We start from the raw sequence: 25,166 nt of genomic DNA on the forward strand, positions 1-25,166 counted from the left end.
AGCATGGGCCAGGGTCGAATTCGAACCTGGGCCGCTGCCAAGCACTCAGCCTACATGGCGCGCACACTCGATGGTGTTTTAAGCCCCCACCGTCGACTTCAAGGCAGAGCTGCAACCGTCGACTTAAAGGAACCCGCCGACTTATTGGGACTTTAGCTTACTCACCGTAACCCCCAGAGTTAGATAAGTCCATACATACCCTTCTCATCTCCGTGCGTGTTGTAACTCTGTCCGACGGCTCCACCGTTAGCTTAGCCTAGCACGGATCCTGAAGGTAATCTGTTCCAACTAGCTTACTGCTCCGAATAAGTGACAAAATAACGCCAAAATGTTCCTATTTACATGTTGTAATTTGTATAGTCACAGCATGTACAAATAACAAGGTCACATGAGACACAGCCATCTTCTAACCGTATATAAACTGGGAATTATATTTTCAGAAAGGCAAAGCAGTGCTACTTCTGCTATTTGGGCGGAGTGTTATGCTTTGCAGCACCTGAGAAGCCCCGAGCAGATCAGCAATGCTTTGCCTTTCTGACAATATAGTTCCCAGTTTATATACAGTTAGAAGATGGATGTGTCTCATGTGACCTTGTTATTTGTACACACTGTGACTATACAAATCACAACATGTAAATAGGAACATTTTGGCGTTATATTGTCACTTATTCGGAGCAGTAGGCTAGTTGGAACCGATTACCTTCAGGATCCGTGCTAGGCTAAGCTACTGGTGGAGCCGTCGGAAAGCGTTACAACACGCATGGAGATGAGAAGGGTATGTATGGACTTATCTAACTCTGGGGGTTACGGTGAATAAGCTAAAGTCCCAATAAGTCGGCGTGTTCCTTTAAAGGCACCTAACCCTTACCCTTACCTAACCCTAGTGCCTTCCATGCAGCGCTGCCTGGAAGACAACAGTGGGGGCTTAAAACACCATACACCGGGGCGCACACACTGCCGGGTGCCGAGAAAAAAACAAAAATGCATTTTTAATTTAATCAAAATGAAGCATCAAGCATGCAGTATTCACATGACTCTATTCCCATGGCTGGAAAAATCATGTGCGGAAATGCTAAAGCTCTTGAATGATGCAAGTTTCAGTTTTGCTTTTATATATTATAAGTCACTTTTTTAAACTAGTAGACATAGCTTATTAAATAATAGAAATCGCCTTTTGGAAAAAGCTAATTCACTAAAAACCCAAACAAAATGTACAGTATATCTGAACAATAAATATAATAAGACCTCTGTGCCTCCAGGGTTCGTATGAACGTCAACAGGAAGTGCTTCTTCGTCAGCAGCTGGCCAAACAGTGTCAGTGCCTTCTCAACATTTGCCTGGACCTGAAGAAAGACAGAGAGACAGACGAGTTACAACAGAGATTCATTTCTGTGTACAAATATATATGTTCTTTATTGAGGAGCATTTTTGAATTGTTGGAAAAAAAAAAAAAAAGCCTTTTACAATCCCCACAAAGAACTCACCCAAAATCAGATTTTAAGACGTTTATGTAAAAGCATGAAGCAGTTTGCAAGCACATCAGAGTTCAGTATGCAGCATGCAAGTGTGATGTGGAAGACCTCCAATAACCTGAAAAAAAAACTTTCATTTACAGAGCAAGTTCTTTGTGGAATAATATCCCAAGTAACATTCGTTTTATCACAGGAAAGGTACATTTTAAACAGAAAGTCAAATCTTACCTTCACTTAAATTATTTATCATGAGGTTTCTTATTGTGTGGTTACAAATATTCAATGTCCTTCTTTGTCTGTCAGCTACTTTAATGTTAGCCATATAATATACTGTAATATATAACTTTGTTTTCAAGATATTTCTCTGTTTGCTTGGTTTGTTATTGTTTTTATTTAATTTCAATTATTTTATTTTTTTGTTATTTAGTTCTGTAAGCAGATGTTGTAGTTCTTTTCTTTTCTTTATTTCTTTTCTTTATTTCTTTTCTGTATATGTCATGACATGTTTTAATATTGTCCAATTAAATGTTATTTTGGACCCCAGGAAGACTAGCTGGTCGTCTAGGCGTCAGCTAATGGGGATCCTTATAATAAATACAAAATACCTCCAGGTCACATCCACTGACAATGAACTTTTCAGTGAAGTTGGAGACATCTTGTGTCCAGTAGGAAGGGGGGGGACCTTTAAGTCTTCTTTACTTTTTGCCCTGTGACAGTGAATGTCCATTACAGTAGATAAATAAAACTATGCTTTACTCTGAGGGAAGAGAGATTCTGAACCCATCTGCGAGCACAAACTTTTCCTTTTCACCATATGATGAGCTGAGATTGGCTTGTAAACAGCAAAGTAAGCCTGATTGGCTACTCTCTCCCCAGCTGCACTGCTGTGTGCTGCTCTCTAAGTGTTTCTCAGATGTCGCTCTCAAAAATCATTTTTGCAGACAATTGGACCTAATAGTCTTCTTGACATCAGGGGGTGGATGGGTCAAAGCATCCTCCAGCTGATTATTGATAAGACAAGAATTTCAATCATCGGTCCTGGCCGAGTTGCACCTGCACTTTAGCAGTCTGGACTCCCTGTTTACTCATTCATTGTCTTTGTTTATGACTTTAGCTTTGAATCTTTCCGTTTGTTAATATTTGTCATATGATCTTCTGCAATAATGCATGTAAATGTCCCATACTGATCACTCAGGCCTCAAAGAAAATTCAGACTCTTCCAGTCACATTCACCACTTTGCTGAATCAGTTATATTCCTTGAAAGCCCTTTAACTGAATATTTTAATAACGCTTCAATGACCCACTGTCACTTGGAACTGGAGATATTTTTTGAAAGTTCCTTGAACAGATAAAAAGCCAAAGTCCAATCCGACTGGCCTGAACCAACCCAGCATGAGAGAGATTCCTCTGTCACACAGAGATGGGAGGAAGCGCTGGAGAGAAGGGAAGAAGAGTAAGGGCATCGCAGGATTTTATGTGTGTGTGTGTGTGTGTGTGTGTGTGTGTGTGTGCGTGCGTGCGTGTGTCAGGCTTGGTGACAGAGGTGCACCCTGCTTGTTCCACTGGCTGGCACCTGTCACTACTCATCAACAACACACTAAACCCCCTGAAGACGCCTCTCTGTCGCTCACTCACTCTGTCTTCCTCACCGCTCTAATTCTCTCACTCGCACTTATTGTTGACTGTTTCACATCACTGGGTTTTCTCCCATTTTAATTTCTCCTGCTCTTTGTCTTTGTGTGTCTCTCTAACACATACACACACAAACACACATCATTTCCACCTCTCTCTCTCTCTCTTGCTCTCTCTATTGTCATCCTTTTGTACCACTGTAACATCTATTCTTTTTTTTCCTCTGATGTGCCATAATAAAGTGTCTGGGCCTCTCTGTAAAGTGCTAAATGAGATTCTCAGGCCTCCAGGGCGGATGCTGAGAGTGATGTGTGTGTGTGTGTGTGTGTGTGTGTGTGCATGTGTGTTTGAAAAAAAGAGTGTGAGAGCAAGAGAAAAGAAGAAAGAGAGACAGATGGAGGTGCATGTACATACTGCACATGCAGAATATTTACCGAATTTCAAAGAGAGCGTTAAGAAGGGTACATGTACATCCAGTTAACTGCAAGACGGTGTATGTGTGTACATGTACTGCATGTAGTGTGTGTGTGTGTGTGTGTGTGTGTGTGTGTGTGTGTGTGTGTGTGAGCGTAACCGGTGTGTAGTGTGGCTGTCTAGCTTAGGGAAGAAAGCAGTCACACAGAGCAATAAAGCTAGGAGCGTTGGTTTACACGGGCCATCGGATTACACCGGCAACCGGCAACCCCTGGGGGAAATACAGAAGGAAGGGGAAGGAAGTCTGGATACATAAAATACGTAAGATCCCTTTACCTCTCTGCCTGCCTGCCACCTCAAATTAAAGGTGCACTGTATTCGTATCAGGGGACATCTTAACCTCAGTGTCACGTTTCTAGTCTTTATTTTGATTTGCTAATAAAAAAGCCAAAAATATGATATTTTAGGATCTCTTAGGCTGAATGGTTGATGAAACCTGCTGGCTGGGCATATTCATGTGAGACACCGAGCATGACTTGCTTTTGCGAAGAAGTGAGCAAAAGCTACCACCGAGCACCGAGTTTAAGAAAGCATGTGCCCCTCTCTAAAGCTGTTGAAATGAACATTTGTGAGAGTTTATCTGTGTTTTAAGCCCCCAACATCTCCTTCCAGCCAGCGCTGCTTGGAAGGCACTAGGATTAGGCAATGGTTAGGGTTAGGGTTAGGGATAGGTGCCTTGAAGTCAATGGTCGCAGCGCTGCCTGGAAGGAGACGTTGGGGGCTTAAAACACCATCCAGCTTTGTGAGGACAGTAATACTAGGGCGGTCGCCATGGTTAATTGTTGATGAATTTTTTTGATTCATTGTTAAGTATATAAACGATCAGAAAATGGGGAAAAATGCCCATCACAATTTCATGGTGCATTGCTGTGAATAATTTCGTATTATGTGTCCTGTCTTGTTTTTGCGTAGATGTGTTTTGTCACTGTGTGTATAGTTTAATTGTGACCTGCCAGGAGACAGCAGATGACAATTTGCTTTAGGCTAACTCCCTCTATCAAATGGTAATATTTATGTTTAATATTGTACATGTGTCCTTACAAATAAAACACATTAAATTCAATTAATTGCAGGAGTTTCCCAGTTAAACTCGCACCTTATATCATTATTTAAATAACCTTTAATATTTGGAACAAGTTGTAGAAAAATAAGATGTAAAAAGTTGGCTACACATTTAATCAACATTTCATATTTTATGCTGCTAACTCATGATCAGGTTGCATCCACAGGTTGTGAACATTTATTAGGCTACAAGTGAAAACTGCAGCGTTTCTGGTGTCTCAGACAATAAAATGTGACTGCAGAACCTTATTAAATGAGATTTTGTTATTTATGACTTTATTACATTTTGAAAGCCAAACCTAATGAAATAAAATGCTCATGAATTATGTAATAAAGCTTTATGCGGGTCTGCAAAAGTGGTAAACCGAATACAAAAGAGGGGAAATATGACGTTTAAGTGGATTTACATTCCCGCTACATTCCTGTAGGTCAAGACTTTTCTAACTACACTTTATTCTCTCAGATTTTGCTTTATCAATAGTTTGAACTATATTAGTTATAGTGTTATAGTCTCTGCTGGAAGCCACCATGGTTTTCTTCTATATCCATGGATAATTCTGTTGTATTTAAGTAATCACTACTGTTCCTTCTAGCCAAAAGTAAGAGGATGAATTACTAAAATGAATTTAAAAAAGGAAGCTATGCGGCTGGGTTGGCTCAGTTGATAGAGCGGGCACACGTATATGTGGCAGTTTATGCCTTGACGCAGAGGTCCAGGGTTCAAATCCGACCTGTGACAATTTCCTGCGTGTCTTCCCTCTCTCTCTCCCCTTTCTCACCTAGCTGTCCTGTCCATTAAAGGCAGAAAAGCCCAAAAAATAATCTTTAAAAAAAAGGACGCTAGACCACCCAGAGGGCTTTCTTCTTCTTCTTCTTCTTCTCCTTCTTCTTCTTCTTCAATGAATATAAATCTACTTTCTGGATTAGAACATTTAAATAAAGCTATAAAAGGTCAAACAAATTATTCCTTGACTCCAAAAAGTCAGTGCTCCAATCAAAGGCAATGGAGCCGCACCAGATTCTACATCTTAATGATACTGCTGATTACAAACTTGGCTCTCTGGTTCCGAGCTTTGGAGGAGAGTAGTTTATGTTGACACACTATTAATTGTACTTCCCTTGGTCTCAATGGTAAAATGTCTTTATAAATCGAGTGCACTATCTCCTTTCAGCTGTGCTGGCAAGGTGGATGCATGTACTGGCTTAATTAATAACTCAACAGTGATGTATAATGCAAGTAAGACTCCTAGTAACCCTGCATCTAATGTCTCCCTCTCTGCTCTAATCCTCTTTCCCTTCATCTTTTGCTTTGCACTTTTTTAACATACCTTTATCTTTCATGTCATTTTCTCCTCACTTTTAAACTCTACTTCCATATGTCAAGGGAATGTGGTGAGCGTGTGCCCTATGACATCAAACTAATGATGATAATAAGGAACTTGAAAGGTCTTTTGCATTCCTTGAGACAAGCTGGATACGTCAACACAAAGCAGGTCAAATATAAGTTATATGATTGCTTAAAGGTGAAGCATGTCTGGAGTTCCTCTTGCCTCACATCCTATCATTTGGAGAGGCCTGTTTTTGATGAAACCTGTAATGGGATAATGGCTACAAGAGTATTAAGCAGTAAAGCCGACATTTTCATGCCATTAAATACAAAGTGTGTTACCTTTTTTTTTTTTACCTCTGATGTTAGTTTATGGGCCCTATTTTAATGATCTAAGCTCATGGTGTGAAGCGCATGGCGCAGGTACGTTTAGGGCGTGTCCAAATCCACTTTTGCTAGTTTGACGGCGTGGCTACGTACGTTGGTACGTTGAGACACAGACCCTACGCCGTAGCCTGACGTGCACCTCTCAAAAAATGTAACTACACGTCTATTCTTTGAAAGAGATCAATGCACACACAAACGCACAAATATAAACTTCAGGCCACTTACGTAGGCTACGACGAAAGCTCTGCATGGAGCCTCCGCAGAACCATAAATCAAGCTTCAGTTCTTGGTTCCACTGTAATTGATTATTTACAGTGAGTTTATATCAGTTTCAAGCTCGGTTGGTGGTGTACTGACCCGTACCTCCATCTCCTTGAGCACAGGGTGGTCCTCAATGCCTGGGAAGAGGACCCTCATTGCGTAAATCCGATAGTCCAGGAAGGGAATCCCAGCTCCGTCCAGCTCCTGGGTCAGCTCGTGGATGTCTGTCTGAAGTTCGGCGAAAGCTACGGAAAATGGACAAATAGAGAATGCGCCAGGATGAGGGATGGTGCTAATCATCTGTACGGTGTCATCAGTGTTTTTGTTTGTGCAGGGCATACTGTACAGTAGCAACAGCACTGCTATTAAACATCGTATCAGGTTGTGGAATGACGATAATCATGGAGTGCTTCTTTGTGATTTTAATCATGTGTGAGTTTGTCATTTCCATAATTTGTCTAAAAGCCCTGCTAGCAGACTCTTGACTAGACTGCAGTTTATTTTTGACCTAATTAACTAAACATGTCTAGTTCTAAACGCTCGGCCACACCAGCATTTAAATGGCGCAATCCGTTCCCAATAGCAAATTGTCTTAAGAGGGATGAATGAATGTAGCTAATTAGCTATGTTTCGCCATCTAGTTTGATTTAGTTTAAACTGCTCCCCAAAAGAGGCATGGTTTTTTGACAGCTAGGTGAAGATGGAACAAAAATGTCTTTTAAATTGACAGCTTGAGCTTATTGTCCTGTTAGCAACTGAGCTAATGAGCTTGCTTAGTGTTGCCAACTTAGTGACTTTGTCGCTAGATTTAGCGACTTTTCAGATCCCCTTAGCGACTTTTTTTCAAAGAAGCGACTAGCGACAAATCTGGCGACTTTCTTTAGAAAAGACGCCAGTATTGTCCGGCGAGCATGCAAAGGTATGTCTCTCTTGTGGCCGCCAAAACAGTATCCTCTCTCTGCTCTCTCCTCATGTGCAGCAGCACTGAGCAGGCAGTTAGAAGGGGAGAGGGGACAGGGTGTCGGGGCCGGTGTAGCTAGGAGAGACAGCGGGACGCGACGGGAGAAAGACGCCACTGAGCTGGCCTGGCCCTGGCCAAGCCAGCCTTCTTTGAGAATTCTTTATCGATCTTTCTCCCTCCCTTTGTAGAATTTCTTTTTTATTTACTTCAAATATAAGCTACCTAAGTAATAATAATAATTGAATATAAATTCCTTTAGTGAGTTTGTGATTATTTGGCTAAAGATTTCTATTTCTTTTTATCTCCCCGCTGACACATCCACTAAGCTTTATGCTAATTAATGTGTAATGATGTCACAAATATGCAAATGATAGTATGGCGTCATCTAGCTACTTTTAGCGACTTTTGGAGCTGGAGCTGGTGCTAGCTACTTCCATTGGAAATAAGTTGGCAAAACTGAGCTTGCTAAGTGTCAGTTAGCATGCTAGCTAGTTCAGAGAGCCTACAATCCTGAGAGCCAGGGGGGAGAGACAGGTATGGTACCGAGAAAATAGAAAGAATCTTGGAGAGAGAGCTATAGTGACTGACTAGCGCTAGCATCCCAGCTTACTAGCGTGTGGGCCGTTAGCTCTCAAGCTACATTATGGAAGCAGCTACCACTGCAAGTAGTCCTTACATCACTAAACTAGGGTGACCAGACGTCCCGGTTTGACCGGGACAGTCCCGATTCTGAGTTGCATGTCACGAGTCCCGACAAAAGCCTGTCGGGACGCTAAAATGTCCCGGTTTACACCAACCACTATGAAATTGTCCCGGTTGTCAGCGATTACATAGCCGACGTGGTCTTATTGTAGCCCGAACAATAACTAAACCCATGTAGAAAGACTAATAAAGCGTCCAGCGTATGATTTTAACAATGTGTATGTGTGTGTGTCAGTCAATCGTAGTGGTCTGCGTCTGCATAATCTGTGCAGCCATCGTTACAAAGCATTGTCGCAATGCCTCTTCTTATTTGTCTCGTTTTAACCAGTCCCTCCATGTCCGCTGAAAAGTCAGCGGACGAGCGCTGGGTGGAAATGTTCGCGCATTTCAAAAGCAGCGAGATTCCGTTAAAAAATGTAGGTCTCCTTTGTCAGTTCGCCATGTGTCTACTGGGCACAAATGCTCCCGTTGAGCGGATCTTTTCGCTCATGAACAACACATGGACTGACGAGATAACCATTCCCACGTTAAAGGCGCTACTCGTCACACGCGCCAATTTTGCTGTGTGCAATTTCACAGTAGGCTTTCAGCCAAACATTGACTCTTGAGCAACTTCACTCCTCTAACAAATATACGCAATGAATGTTTCCAATAGGGAAGCTATCTGCTCTATCAAATGAGATTACATTTTTTAGAATAACACTGGTAACACTTTACCGTAAGGGTACATGAATTATCATGAATTCATGCATGAATTAATTGATGTAGGCTATGTATTATTATGCATTATGTAATTAATGATTTGTGTTATTGCATTCCTTAATATCCCATGAATCATCAGGAATTGGAAAAGGACGTGTTCATAGTCTTTCATGACCTCATACATAAACAACACAACTAAAGTATTAGGTACGTGGGCACATCATTATGAATTATGATTTATTAAGCTGATTGTGATTATTGATTACTTATTTTTCTGCAAAAAAATTTACATAATGTGTGCATAATGATGTAGCCACCTTACCTGATGCTTTAGTTGCTTTAGTGTTGGTCATGCATGTGCATGAGGTCATGAACGAGAGGCTATGAACTCGTGTCAATTCCTGATGATTCATAAGATATAAATGAAGTAATGAACAAATCATGAATTAATTCATGCATGAATTCATAATTCATGTACCCTTACCGTAAAGTGTTACGATAACTTTAGTTCAAGCCTGTGGCAGCAGTTCCAAATAATTTGTTTATGCATTCTCAAAGTTTTTCACAAGTTCAGTGGGTGCATTTTCCAAAAGAATGCTTTAATTCTGAAAAATAAAGTTGGTCCCACACAAAACTCACTCAATGTCTTTTAATATTATGTCTTAGATATGTAGGCTACATACCAAGACAATTCATGAATATTAACTGAGATACCCCATTATGTTGTGAGCAGTAGGCCTACGATTAAAAGTCAGCACTCAGCTTCAAACGATAATGTTAAAAACAACTGACAAAGCCAGAAATCTTGGTGTAGTCATGGACTCAGACCTGAATTTTAACAGCCACATTAAGACAATTACAAAGTCAGCCTATTACCACCTTAAAAATATATCAAGGGTTAAAGGACTTATGTCTCAGCAGGATTTGGAAAAACTTGTCCATGCTTTTATTCAGTAGACTTGACTACTGTAACGGTGTCTTCACAGGTCTCCCTAAAAAATCAATCAGACAGCTGCAGCTGATTCAGAACGCTGCTGCTCGAGTCCTCACTAAGACCAAGAAAGTGGATCACATCACTCCAGTTCTGAAGTCTCTACACTGGCTTCCAGTGCCTCAAAGAATTGATTTCAAAATACTTTTGCTGGTTTATAAATCACTAAACGGTTTAGGGCCAAAATACATTTCTGATCTGCTACTACACTATGAACCACCCAGACCTCTCAGGTCGTCTGGGACAGGTCTGTTTGTTGTCCCCAGAGTCAGAACTAAACAGGAGGAAGCAGCGTTTAGTTTTTATGCTCCACATATCTGGAACAAACTCCCAGAAAACTGCAGGTCTGCTGCAACTCTCATTTCTTTTAAATCAAGGCTGAAGACCTATCTTTTTGATGTTGCCTTTCTTTAAATAACTGTTCATTTCTTATACTGAAGCTGCATTGTTGACACTGTATAACAATCTATATAAGCATATAAAGAGAAATTCTATTTTTTTTATATATATTTAACTGTTTTAACTGCTCTTCAATGTTTAATTTCTTATACTGCACTGTAACTTTTTTTTCTCGAATTTTATCCGTTTTTAATTTTTTTATCTGTTTTCATGTAAAGCACTTTGAATTGCCCTGTTGCTGAAATGTGCTATACAAATAAAGCTGCCTTGCCTTGCCTTGCCTACGTGTGCTGTTGGCAAAATTGTGTCTAATCTGTCTGTGTCTATGTCTGACCTGGGCTGGCACAAAGGAGATGGAATATCCCTGCTTTTGAAATGCGCAAACATTTCCACCCAGCGTTGCTGTGTCCTTTCACTGTCTATGGTTAAAACGAGACAGATAAGAAGAGGCATTGCAACAATGTTTACAAATATACATTGATACGCTGGACGCTTTATTAGTCTTTCTACATGGGTTTAGTTAATGATCGGGCTATAATGAGACCACGTCGGCTACGTAATCGCTGACAACCGGGACAATTTCATAATGGTTGGTGTAAACCGGAACATTTTAGCGTCCCGACAGGCTTTTGTCGGGACTCGGGACACGCAACTGAAAATCGGGACTGTCCCGGTCAAACCGGGACGTCTGGTCACCCTACCTACAAAGGCAATAAATAAGAACTAAAGAAAACAGGCAAGGCAGAAAGATGTATGAGGGAATACAAGTTTAGGTAGAAATTAAAGAACAATAACAGATCCAGAATCAGAAATTTAGATAATTTTAGTAAGGGACAGCAATGTAATTTCTCTACAATTTTTTACCAATTTCTTTGTACGCATACATCCTGAGATAACACTTAAGAGAAGAAAGACAGGGCTGAGAAATTGAAAAATGTAGTGAACTTAATTTGTTCCTTGGCGTCTTAGCCCCGACAAATTCAATCTTTGCTTGTCCAAAAAAGAGCCACACATAATGAAATAAAAAAAAGGCAACGCTAGCTCGGGGAGAGAGAGAAGCAGAACCAGGAGACAGAAAACAAAGTTCCTGGAAAGGAAAGTCAATTAATTGCATGAGTGGATAATTATTAAGAGAGCGACGGATGAGTTTTCATGCATAATTTCTCCCAGCTGTTATTGGACTGTTTGGTCCACAAGAGAGATGGAGAGGGGAGGAAGCAAAGAAGATAAAGGAAGGACGAAAGGAAGAGAGAGGAGAAGAAAGAAAGATCAGAAGGTAAAGGAGTGAGGGTGGTAGGGGAAGGGAAATTCAAAGGGACATAAGAGACTAGGATAAAAAGAAAGAAGAGCGAAAGATCAGCAGGTAAAGGTCAGACCTAAGAAGAGGTAGAAAGTAGAGTAATGAGGTGGAAATAAGAGGACAAAAAAATGATATGGCAGAGCAGAAGAAGAGGAATAGGAGATAAAGGAGAGGGAGATTATGGTATTTCTTCTCTCAAAGGTTACATGGTCTCTGGGGTCAAGACTTCCACCACTTCTTGTTATCAGTGCACACGGTATATTCAGCTACACATAACAATTCAACCCTGTGTTCTTGAAAATTACGTTCCCATACAACAAAACTGCATTCTCCATTATGTTTCGAGAGAAATGTGTTTTCCATCGACAGGCGCAGGTTGTTTAAACACATGGCTGACATTGTGAATTGAAACAAAACTACATGTTTAGGTTTAGAAAAAGATTATGATGAAGTATGTTTGTTACGTAATTTAAATTACGAACGTAAGTACGTAAGTTAAGAACATTACAAACATAAAAAAAAAAAAAAATCAACGTTGACTTTTGGTTTCACACTGGACACGAACAGCGGTCTCCTGGGTAAAAGTCCTGTGTTTCTTTGACCCATCCTTTCCACCCCAGGCTCATCCATACGCGGATATTTCTTTAGAAACGTATTTGTCATATGTCAGAGACAAATGTAATCCGTTTCCCTCTTAACGTAAATAATTATGCAGTTATGTTGTATGGAAATGAAATCTTCAGGAGACAGAGCTATACAATCACTATCAAACATACCGGATGTGGTATGTTTACTTTTACTGATGAACCTAACTTAAAAAAGTGATGGCACAGCCTTAAACATAGCTTTTTAATGTGTGCTGTTGTACTATCATGAAAAAGCTCTATGCGGTTTTGTGACGAGGACTACCATCACAGTTATATTGTGATACATTCCCTGTCTATAGCAATCAGAAGAGCCAATGATCCAGGGAAGACAAAGAAACATTCTAATGTCCCCAATAAAACCATGCGCTCAAGTGGAGAGTTTCCCAAATATTTGAAATACATTGAGTGTGCTTACATTAGCATGCACAATGCCTTGCCTAATAATTTGTTCGGAAACCATTTTGCAATTGTGTTTTATTGCTTTAATATCAGAGTTTAAATCATATCACATCTCTAAAACATCCATATCACCTCCCCTGAACCCAAAAGTGACACTTGCCAGTCAGCAGTTGTCATTTCTAATGTGCAACTAATCATCCATGACTGCTAATATGCTAGTTTGGATGATAGTGTACACTGCGATGTCTGCTTCTCACGGATGACTGAACCAAATGTCCCCCTGTCTCTTCCCCTCAAGACTCTTAGAGCGAAGCCAATCTCACACACACACACACACACACACACACACGTGGCGGCGCCCACTTCATCTGTTCCTCCACCCACACACACTGTCTCGTCTCTATAGGCCAGCTGGGAGTACAGCAGGCGGGGCGGGGTGGGAATAAGGCCATGCTTCATTTCCTGGAAAACGGAGTGCTTTGATTTCTATTGACTCTTGAATACTGTCTGGTTTCTCTTTGAAGAAAGAATGGGAGTTTTCTAGTTGTGTTTTTATTGAAAAAAAAACACTAATGTTAAAAATGATACAAGGTAAGAACACATTTTCTGAAGGTGTCAGAAAACATGCAGCGATCACCCTAAAACTGTAGCACCTTAAATTAAAACCTGTTGTTGGTTTTTGTTTAACAAATGATCCTCTGTGGCTGATAGCGCTTTATGTTGTGGCTGTAGTGTAATCATATTATAACCTTGTACCTCGGCTGTGTGTGCCTGTGTCATTATATGGAGTGTAAACAACTGGGCTGTCCTTACATCAGTCATCTACGTACACTTGGACCTCATCAACTCCCTCACAGCCCAGTCTCTCTCTTGTCCAAATGTTTTTTCTCCCAAATTACCTCTCACTTACTTTTAATTCATTCTTAATTCTCATTTCTTGGCTAACAACCCCCTTGTTACTTTGACCTCACATGGCCTCTCACTCTAGACTGGGTAAACCCAGCCCGATCTGCCGGCGATTTGATTTCGCCCTGCAGCTCAGGCTGGAAACCTGTAAATGTTTCTATCCTGCTTCCGTTACAAATCTGTGAGGACCAATCACAAACTGGCTTACACAATCACGATAGAGAAGTGACGGCAAGCATCTTTCTGTTTACATTCAACAAGGCGGCCACCGAAGCGCAGCAACCCCGTTGAGGCCGCTGTCGCTGCTGTCGTCACCCGGATCGTTGGTCTCATTGGTTGAATCCAATTGCGTACAGAGTCATTTGAACTATGCCCGTTGATCACGCCTCTTGTGCAGTAGAAAATACAGAGCAGACTCCCCAGACTAATGTTCAATCTTAAAAGATTGAGCTTGGTCTGGTAATAGCCAGACTACTCTCACTCCCAATCTCCCTCCCAACGCTTTGTATGCTCTCTATCCTTTTCTGACACTCTTTGGCTGCTGTAGCGTGTTTTCGCTCGGAGGTACTGACTTCTGATCGACACGTTAGACGGTGCTCTCCATTACCGTCATCAACACAGCAGATGAAGGGGAAAATCTCAGATTGGCGTCCATCTCTCCAGTAGAGTTCAACACACTTAAAAAAAATCTATGAAAAGGAATGTTGAAGCTATAAAGGTCACTATTTGGTTTGCCTCCTGACTGTGATGATGGTAATATAACTGCAACCAAACTGTGTGCATCACTTTATATCAGCCCTGTATTTTCTTAAATAAAACACTTTTCTATGTGCTATGACTCAGCTATGACACGGTTGCTTCAGTAAACATACCCCGCAGAAACCCTGCTGTCAGTGATGACGGCAGCATCCAACTGCTCTCTGTCTGCAGTTGTGCATTTATTTTGGTTATGCCCTCATACTAAATTACTTTGGAGTAAACTGTCTCGATACTTAGCTGACCTTATTTACCCTAAATTCTCATTGTGCTGGGAAAATGTACTTTTTGGTTTCATTAACTTTGACACAAATCTCACATCTCAATTTTATTTAATCAACCTGATTTTAATTTTGACCAAATTTTACATCCATAAGTCCAAATTCCAAAATAAAACACCTAACTTCATAGAGCTGTCCATTCACATTAAACACTATATATCTACTATATCCTGTTGCAGTAATAAGAAGGCTGTTGGAACACACACTATTTGTACTTTTCAAATGCTTTATGTAAATTGAGCTGTTTTCTTTCTTTTTATTATTGTTTTATTTTTTGTATCTCCCCCGGCGTACTTGACCTGTTTGTATTGTATACACTTGTGGCTGTATACTTGTTATGTGCTTAAAACAAATAAAAGAAATAAATCAAATGAATTCTCTGTCTGCAGTTTCATTCAGCGTTCTCTCAACTATAGTCTGTAGAAATGTCCTACTCATTTTTGAACATGGAAATCCTTATTTGAATCATTTACAGTCATTTTGAAAAATATGTTTGCATTTTGTTTTGTTGGTTTTCTTGCTTGTACTGACATGTTCTTATTTATCTTTTATTTTTAACATGATCATAATAAACCTAATCAAAAAAAGAAAAAGAAAAAAGATGTCTGATTCTGATTTCATTGCCTACCTTCTTTACACTCCAGGGCCACTCTGGATTCCAGGTTGTCCATCTGGAGCTGCAGACGTTTCAAGGTGCGGTCAGCGTCCCTCGACTTCCTCTTATAGGCAATCAGCACAGCGATGATGACCAAAAGAAGCAGGCCGCCACCCCCTCCGATGCCTATGATGGCAGGAAGCGTCAGCAGGCTGTCCGAGTAGATGTGAAGAGTCCCGGGGGAGTACTCGAACCCACCAGCACGGATCTGAACACACACAACTGATTTTTAATGATGAAGGGAGAAAATACTGACATTCGTTACCCAGTTAAGCAACTCTCTGCTTTATTCATAAAGTTACATAGTAATCAGCGCATTATCAGAGCTGAGCAGAGAATATTATTACTTCTTTACTTTCCCCTACCACATTCTCCTCAGCCAGTCTGAGGGTTTGAACGATTGCCTCTCAAAGAGAAGTAAAAAAAAACCCCAGGCAACGCTTCTTGATTTTCTCCAGGTTTGAGAACAGATGAGGTGGTCCGAAGAGATCTAAAGTTGGTGGTCTGATGAAAGAGAAGTTGGTTGACCCGCTTTCGGCCACAAGGATCATTACATTTTTATCTGTTCTGTACTCACACTAAACAGGCCGATCTTTGGAAGGCTTATACTGGGGAGGATTACATCACCTCGACTGCCGTGAACATTTCTCGTAGGGAAAGGTTTTCAAGTCTTGCCTTTAGGGGAGCAGCTTTAGAGGGTTTTGGTAATGAAGATCTCACAAGGTAACTTGCTCAGTCTTTGAATAAGTCACCCCCGTCTGTATTCTCTGCAGATGAGATATTTAGGTCCACTATTTGGGTTTTCAGATAGATATTTTGTTGTTAATGCCCTCATTTGTCACTGTCAACTTTAACAAACTGATTTAGGTCAGATAGTCAACGCTGTATACGTGAACAAGGTTGAAGCAGTGCAGTGCAGTGCAGGTAGACACAGACAGTGTTAAAGCCTTGTGCACACAAGTACACAGAACACACACACACACACACACACACACACACACACACACAATATACATACTCACACAAGTAATCAAACAAAGTAATCACCAGCATTTAAATCTCTCCCCAAGGAGTCTTGGTAATTATGGGAAGTCAAACACATGTAATGTTTTTTTTTTCTTCTGACTAAGTACATTTACATAAGCGCAGTGCGTCTCACAAAAAAAAAAACTCACAGCACTGGAATCCATCAAATCAAGCTATCCACAAGGGGGGTTGATAAGCCATTAAAAAAAGGTGTGATTATGGACTTTGAAGCTCTTGTAAGTGCACTTGCATGTTAACATTATCAAAGTCTGATTTAAAGGAATACAATAGAGAAGCCGTTATATTAATATCAATGTAGGCAATACCTACAAATTGAATTTGCTATAGTAAAGACAATTAGATTGGCTTGTATAAGATTAAACAGCTAATTAGCTGCGTGGACATGACCAGGCTGCAAAGAAGGAGATTAAACTGAATGAACTTGTACACAAAAGTTTAGCTAACTATAGTATGCGTTTGGATTAGTTAGGTTGCGAGGAGGATTTTTAAAGTTTGCAAGTCAATCTGAAGACATCAATGCTTCCTTGTACTTCACCTTACGTCATGCTTCATGATAATGGCAATGCTGTCAACATACTGGACTGGTTCAAAGTGGTGCCTGCTGACTCTTCACACATTTTACCTTAAAGCTTAAAGCTGCTCTAATTAGTTTTTATACGAATAACGTTTTGTGCTATGTGATAGGAGTCGCTCGTAGTGATCAGGGATGCACCGAATCCAGGATTCAGCTTCGGATTCCGCAGAATATTGGGCTTTTTGACGGGGTTCGGTTTCTGCCGAACCTTAGAATTTTTTTCCATCCTAAACCTACGGTTGCACTACGCTGGTCGACGTAATGATGTCGCCGTTGATTATGGGAAGGTGTTTATGTAGGTGGACCGTTCAATGCAGTAGGCTGTGAGAAAGTGAAAATGGAACTCGTGAGCAGAAAAAGTGTAGTTTGGCAGTACTTTCAGTCAAAAGAAGGCAATTCAAGTCAAGCTACATGTTCAATTTGCAATGCCGATTTGTCTCGTGGTGGCAAGGACCCTAAACATTACACAACATCGCCGCTGTTAAAACGTTTGTGTATGAAACATCCGAAAGAATACGAGTTGTGCATGAAGGAATCTACAGACAGCAGCCAAAATGCAGCAACTTCAGGTACGGCAAAGGAAGTGTGTTAATTAGCTGTTAACACAGCTAAAAACTTGTGTTAATGGACTGAGGATGGGAGTAGGATTCGGTATTCGGTTTCGGATTTGGCAGAATCTTAACTAGTGGATTCGGTATTCGGCCGAACCCCAAAAATCTGGATTCGGTGCATCCCTAGTAGTGATGAACCCACAGAAAATGATTATGCAACTCTATAGTTCCCCCATTCAGCTCATTATTTGTGCTTTCCAGTACAGCCTGCAACTTTAGCGTTTGGGTTCACTCACAGCTCTCATATTCGCTTCCCACCCTGAGCATGCGGCTGATAAATCTCTGATAAACCAGCTATATGCTACCTGCCCAACATCAGCAGGTAGACAAAGTAAGCAACTAGCCAGTGAACATAATGGAGCTTAATAATAATGTATACTTTATTATCAGGTAACATGAATTTGTTAGCTTTGAATGCAAAATGTATCAACAAAAAGGATGTTTGGAGGTATAGGTTGGCTTTGTTACCCCTCACACTGCCAATTAGGATTCATCACTTAATAAGAGGTCACTGCTATATCTGGTACAATTGTCCAGGGGGGGAAACTTATCCTCAGATGACTTTAATGCACCACGACTATAAGCAATATTAAGTTGGTGACACATTTCCTAGGCATCTGTCTATTTTTATTCTCCTGACAGACTGAAGGACTGATGGAGGAACTTAAAAAGCTGAAGGCCAAAACAACAAACAAGTTTCTTCGAAAACTCAAGGGAGGTACACAGCTGCCAACACACAGCTGAGCATCTGAAGGGACACACAAAGACACAATGACACGCATATACAGCAGTTCTTTCTGTACACCCTCACCCTCACGCACACCCACACGCACCCACACGCACACACACGCACACACACACCCAGTATATCTGGACCCATTGGGGTCCCCTGTATGTAGGTCATTCTACATAGGGAATATTATTGTGTTACAGCTGTGTCCTTCTCTGCAGCATTCCACATAGCACACGCAAAGACAAAGATGTGCACGCACATACAGTAAACAAGAGCGCCCACACATACACACTTGTACATCTAGTAACACACACAGAGCAGAAGAGATCGGAACAGACAGCTCTATTTTTTCTTCGGCTATTGTCAAACTAAGGACTAACTCTACCACCCCCGCCAACACATCGCATCGCTCCGATATTCAACATGACATTTCGTTAAAAAAAAAAAAGAAAGAGAAAAAAAAGGGGGGTAAAAAAAAAAGAAAACAAATTCCAGTACCACCTTGGAACTGGCTGGTTGCGTTGAGAGCTATCATATTGAATTACATAGATGCGCTGTCAGTGGCTTTCTAGGTATATTGGCTGTAGCTAGCAGGGAGTAAATGTCATAAAGATACAGTGAAACAACTGTGAAAGGACATTGGTGATAAGTTAAAAAAGGGCAGGATGTGCTGAGGTGGGGGTTGAGTGGGTGTACTACTGGAATATTCAGACAAACATCCAAACATATTCAGAGTGAGGGCTGCGTCGCCTGGCTGAGGTTTGACCTTCCTCTATACAGATGCTCCAGGAGCTGTGCCGTGATTTTGAAAGTCTGCTCCAGTCAGAGTGAATTAGGGATTGCAGTCTGCGGTCTGTTGACAGCGCTGGACAAGTAAAGCTGAATGGTTGCCGTGGGACGCACTTGGGACTTTTTCTAGCAATACTTCCTGCGGTGTCGTAATTTCAAAAAATAGCTGTAGAAAGTGTAGAAGTGAAAGTGACATCGACAGCATTCACACTGTGGGTGGCGATAAAAAAAATTGTTGCAGCTTGTGACTCACTTGCAAGTGTAACTCAATGCTGATGTGGCAACAACCTTTTTTAAAGATGCAACTTTAGGTTGGATTTGCTGAGAGTTGGACAACATTTGCACATCAAAAAAGTTTACACAGTAAGTAAAGGTCCTGGATTAGAGCCTGGAGACAAGCTTAGCGTCTGCATATCATCAGCATCCTGGAGAAACAATTCTATTCTTAATACCACCTTTTATGTTTCCGCATAACTCGAGGACAGAGCCTGCTGTTGACAGTGCCTTGTCATTGACATAAACTGTAGCAAACGTTTTCCTATCATAATTTAACTCTGTTTTCCCACATTCAATTGTTATTTGTCTTGAGAATTAGGTAACTAATTATTATTAATAATGAATTAATAATTATTATTATATAACTTCATGCTCAAAAAACTAAAACTCAACTTGCCATGTTAAAACAGGTGAAGTGGCAGGTTTATGACAAAAGGAAGCACAGTATTTGCCTTTTTTTGAAACAGTGTGCAGCTATCATCACTCCTGAATCAGGCCGACAAACACAGGTTACATGAAAAAGAGAGAAACGTAAGGTGAAAGGAGATGCTAGAGGGCAATTTTAACATGTAAGAGAAGCATTCTGGTGCACTCCAAGATGAAAAACGGAGAAAGAAATATGCATTCTGCTGTGGGTACCTTGCAAAGGGTTCCAAAAAATCAATGGCACAGTCCCTGCCGACCCACAACCCATTACGCAGACATAGACTATAAAATTCAGTTTAACAACATTATGTTCAAGTGCATATATTTAGTTCTCAGATGATTAATAAATAACAATTATAATATATTAATCATTATTAAAAATGAAAAGGATTTGGGGACTGTTGGTTTATTGGAAGACGTCATCGTGGACTCCGGGGAAACTGTGGAGAACATTTTCCACTATTAACCGCCGGATGTCCCTCACCTTTCGCTCTCTCTGTGTTGACGTTATCATACTACGTTCGCTTCAGGAAACAACAACCTTCGAGCTAGTAAGCTACCAAGCTACACGCTGAAAATGGCACGTTCTGAAAAACATATTGTTCTTGCAACAAAGGCAGGCCTGCTTGGTTCTTTCGGGGAATGATAGTAAAGATTTACAAAAAATATGTTTACGGCATTTACTGTCTAACGTTAACTGGGACGTTTTGGGACCGAATGGTGAGGATTGCTGTGGACGAAGTACACACGAGGCTACACTGGTGAGAGCAAATTACATTTAACATGTATCCAGCTAATTTGAATAGCTCACGTTACTGTATTGTGTGAGCAGTTAACGTCATTTAACATTTTATGTGACGTTTTCTTTTGCGGGTTGCAAATGTTCCACCAAAACAAGTTCCTTCCCGAGACTGTTTTGCAGAGCCACCGTCGCAACCCAGAGCGTTTTTTTTCTCCTATCCCAGAATGTGTTTGGTGTAGCCCAGACCTTACTCCCCAGCGCTGTGGAGATAGGTTCGGCAATGTCAGACTAGCCATGTTACATTTTGTGTACTGGTAGCTGTCTACGCCACCAAAATAAAGTGAAGCTAATAAAAATGCATGAAAAACGGAGTCGGCGCTGTGGGACTTAAAAACCTCTCAAATCCAAAAACGGCAGCACCTGCAGCGAAAAACTGCTGACGCCTGCACAGCTGTTGGTGTGGATACACTTCAGTGGATAGAAAGAAACATGGTTTTCAATCTGCAGACATGTCTGGAGGTTCACTGTGGTCGCGTTGAACATGTTATGCGAAGTTGCGACATTGTACACCCGTAATGGATTTAGCATCAACAGCACTGTACGTTGGTGCAAAGTCTACAGATCTGCACTTTTTGAGTTGTGAATGTACAACCATGTATTTCTATCAGGGGGTCTGGTCCCTTAAACTTCCACTGCCTTGTTTTCAGTAACAGGCTAGCTGAAGGCCAATGAAGATCAACATGTTAATTAAGCGTTAAATATTTAACAGCAGCCTTGGTGTGCAAGCTCAATGAAGCGTATCTTGGATCTGTCAAAAGGGAAATTGTTTAGAAAAGACGCAGGGGGTTATTCACATAACTCAACAACAAGGTTAGAGTGACATTATGGGCTGAGATTGTCAGGCTAGAATGTTCTCGTATTCATAAACATGAATTACTGGGTCTGTGTGGCTACACCAAGTAGAACATTTTTTTCTTTTTTTTTTGTCCCTATTAACTGTTTTTTGAACAATTCAGACACACTGAAAACTGACCCAGTTATTATTGAATAAGAAAGATAAGAAATAATAGATGAAGAAAGAAGTCTACCATGAAAGGTCTCAGCCCATAATATGCAGCGAGTCCAAAATGGGGCGGAAAAGTGCATCAGTTTAAGAAAGGCAAAGTCAAGTCAGATGTAAAATGTCACTGATGGAGACAGAGATGAAGACACAGAAGACGCAGAGTCGTGATCTGACCGTGACTTTGTGTTGTCCGGTGAGGTTGGGCCATTCACACAGCAGCTGGCTCTCAGACAGGGTGAGGACGCAGGGAGTCTCTCCGATCAGCACCGTGTAGTTGAGGCGACTGTTACCCGGAGCTGCGGGGATCAGATTGCGACCCTAAACACAGACAGAGAAAAATGTGGTGAGGAGAGGCATTCAGCTCTTTTAAGCATACTAAAGTGTGTGTGTGTGTGTGTGTGTGTGTGTGTGTGTGTATGTGTTCATCATAATAAAGGAACATGTCACAGATGTGTTACTGCTGTTTTTTGGACAACATTGGAGCTCTATGGCTTTGGACACACACACACACACACACACACACACACACACACACACACACACACACACACACACACACACACACACACACCCCACAGGTAATAAGGGTTTTTTGTTGACAATGAAAAAGAATAAAAAAGAATTTAGAACATCAAAAGACTATCATTTAGGCAAAACGTGTTTGTTACTCCTTTGCAAGCATCAATTGTTTGCTTGCAACTATAGAATTGCTGATACACTCTTCTTGTTCATCAGATTGTTGTTTAATGCATGAATTGTTTTGTTTTTTCTAGGATTGAATATTCCCATTTTTGTATTCTATTTTAAAACAATTCTTAACTCTAACCGGAGAAAAATAGAAATAAAAAGAAAAATAAGACAGGAAGATAAAGAGGTGGGTAGAAAAGTGCACTTATGCACATGCTGTATACACTATATAGAGGCAGTGGGAGGCACGCAAACTCTCATACACCAATACTGTTTTGTCTTCTGTCCACTAAACTGAATTACACGCATAAAGGTGTGTAAATTCTAACATTTGTCAATTTCTGTTCCAGTTTCTCATTTCAATATCAAGTCCAGCAGCTCCAATTTGACACACACTTTGTCTGTGATGGAAGGGGAGGCAGTTGGTGCTGTGAAAAAAAGGGGTTTGAGCAACAGCAAGTAAACAAAAAGCAACAGGGGAAAGATGAATACAAAGAAAACAAGACAGATAGGAAAACGTGGCAAGAAAACAGGAGAGCAGAAGTGAGGAGTGGAGAGAGCAGAGGTAAAACGAGATGAAAGGAATATACTCTAAAGTGAGAAAGAAAATGGGAATGAGCAGAAAACAGAGCTTGCGAGCTGGTGAGATAGACAGAGAGAGAGAGATAGCTGCCGCGTCCCCCGCTGCCTTAGCAGCGGGGCGCAAAGACAGACTCTGTTTCCCAATCCCATTGTCTCTGCAGGCTGCCACCCAGCCCTGCTCTGCAACCCTGTAAACATGCATCCCATTCCATCTCGCAGACACACAAACACCCACACACACGCACACACACACGCCCGCCCGCACGCCCGCACACACACACACACACACACACAGCCTCCTCAACCACACACGCACACACACACCCTCCTCAACCACACACGCACACACGCACACACACACAGCCTCCTCAACCACACAAACACACACCCACACCCCCCCACACACACACTCAGCCTCCTCAACCACACACACACACACAAACACACGCAGAGTTCAAGCAACACATGCACTCAAGTTGAAGCCACACATGGAGCTGTTGCCACACATACACACAACAGGCAATAAGCATCATGCGGGGACACGCTCTCAAAAAACACACAAACACACAGGATAGCACTCACTAAACACTGAAACCAGATAAATGTTTTTTTTGTCTCTCACGCTAACACACCTCAGTGAAAACACACCCGACACTTCAGATGAGAAATTAATTGCGTGGCGAGCGCAGTGCACGCATCTCTGAGAAATGCAACCCCCACATCCCCACCCCGCCAAATTGCATTTTTGTCCATTTCATCAGTGCTTCCAATGGGTAGGCAGTTCCACCAACAAGCCAAGCAGGAGATTTGGCAATTACAGAGAGGCTGTTTGCTAATAAATGATTTATTTAAGAAATAAATTACGACGGTTATGCTGCTTTCAATCTCTTCATGGAAATAAACAGCGTAACACACTCTCTGTGATAACAGAAGAGATAGTCAAGGCACATTGTAGCATAAGATAAACGCACTGAATACTGGATTCAACACATCAATGTGACATTGATCTAAAAGAAATGGATATTATATTGTCCCTATATTGTGCAAAGACTCATGAAAGATGAAGTAAATGTGTTTTACACATTGTTCAGCCCACGTAGTGTCAGCAGTTAATAAATTGTATTTTTGTGTTTTGCATACACTGCTCCGCTGGTTATTTCAGTTAATTTTGCATTTGTAATAGCACATATATATATTCCTCTCCAATAGCTCTTTAACTTAATATTTCAGGTGAGCTCCGGGAAATAACTCAATGACACATATACACATGACTCAGGAATTGCCAATTAATTTCATATACTTATGTCCAATCACTTTTAATGAAAATGAAAACCAATATAATCCAAATCTCCTGGACCGTGGGCCTTGTGTGCTTCCACACTGCCCTTCCGGCACTCAGAATTAATTATACAAATTGAAAAGGTTGTTATTTAAGAGGGCTCAAGGCTGCAGAGGAGGACGTCAGTCAAAGAAGTTGCTGTTAGTTACCTAAGGAAAGTCTTTTGCTTTCAGCTTTCAATTATTTATTTTTATTTGGGGGGGACCTTGTAAACACAATTGAGAACTGTCTTTTTCTTTCTTGTGAGAACAAAAAATGCCAGTGAGTGAGTGTGTGTTTGTGTGTGTCAGTGTAGTGTATGTAGGCATTGCCATTATTAATACAAGATGAGTTCAATATGTTTGAGACTCTTGTAGTCAAGTTGAAAGTAGAAAAACCTTGGGAGAAAAACATTTACCTTCCACTACCCAAAACCTAGGTTTAAATTAAATATTTCTTTCGAATGTGTGTACAGGTGAACCAACACATCCTGTGTGTAAACACACTTTTTTTTTTTTTTTTGTGGCTGCTTCGGTGCTTATGGTTGAAAATCAATGGCACAACATTTAGTACCCATATTATCCTTAGCTAAATCAATCTTAGCTCTGTTTGCACTAAAAGAACAGCGCCGTCTTTCAGTTCTCTTCTGTACAGCGAGCTTCCGTTCTGTTGATACAGGCAGTCAGGGAGCTTGGAGGTTGCTGTATTTCTTAAGATTTTCCAAAAGCAAAAGCATAAGGACATACGTGTAAGGAATGGATCCAGCAGTATGTTTTATCTGCTCTAATGTAAGATACGTATATCCTTATAGCTAACTAGGTTACTACCTACAGGCCAAGAAGCACATCATCAATAAACTACATTAGCTTGTGGGTTTACAGGTTATAGATAAAAAAAAAAAGCCCTGTTCACCACTAGCACATCCACTGTAGAAGCCGGACGCTATCCGAGCGTATTGGGTCACGTTAGGGACTCTGTCCTGCTCTTTTTTTTATGGAACTGG

The 25,166-nt window shown here is 41.0% G+C and overlaps 1 protein-coding gene across 1 annotated transcript in view; it reads right to left on the reverse strand.

Moving 5' to 3' along the window:
• The window catches only part of LOC144520564 (plexin-A1-like), a 301,950-nt gene that overhangs the window by 31,181 nt on the left and 245,603 nt on the right, over positions 1-25,166 (reverse strand). Inside the window, exons 19-22 of the mRNA XM_078254352.1 lie at positions 21,751-21,894; positions 15,289-15,523; positions 6,713-6,861; positions 1,246-1,343 (exon numbers count right to left, since the gene is read on the reverse strand). Coding sequence (XP_078110478.1) covers positions 1,246-1,343; positions 6,713-6,861; positions 15,289-15,523; positions 21,751-21,894 — 626 coding nt within the window. The remainder of the gene's footprint in view (positions 1-1,245; positions 1,344-6,712; positions 6,862-15,288; positions 15,524-21,750; positions 21,895-25,166) is intronic.

The sequence above is a fragment of the Sander vitreus genome, chromosome 7, assembly GCF_031162955.1.
Source record: "Sander vitreus isolate 19-12246 chromosome 7, sanVit1, whole genome shotgun sequence".
In the NCBI taxonomy this organism is placed as follows: Eukaryota; Metazoa; Chordata; class Actinopteri; order Perciformes; family Percidae; genus Sander; species Sander vitreus.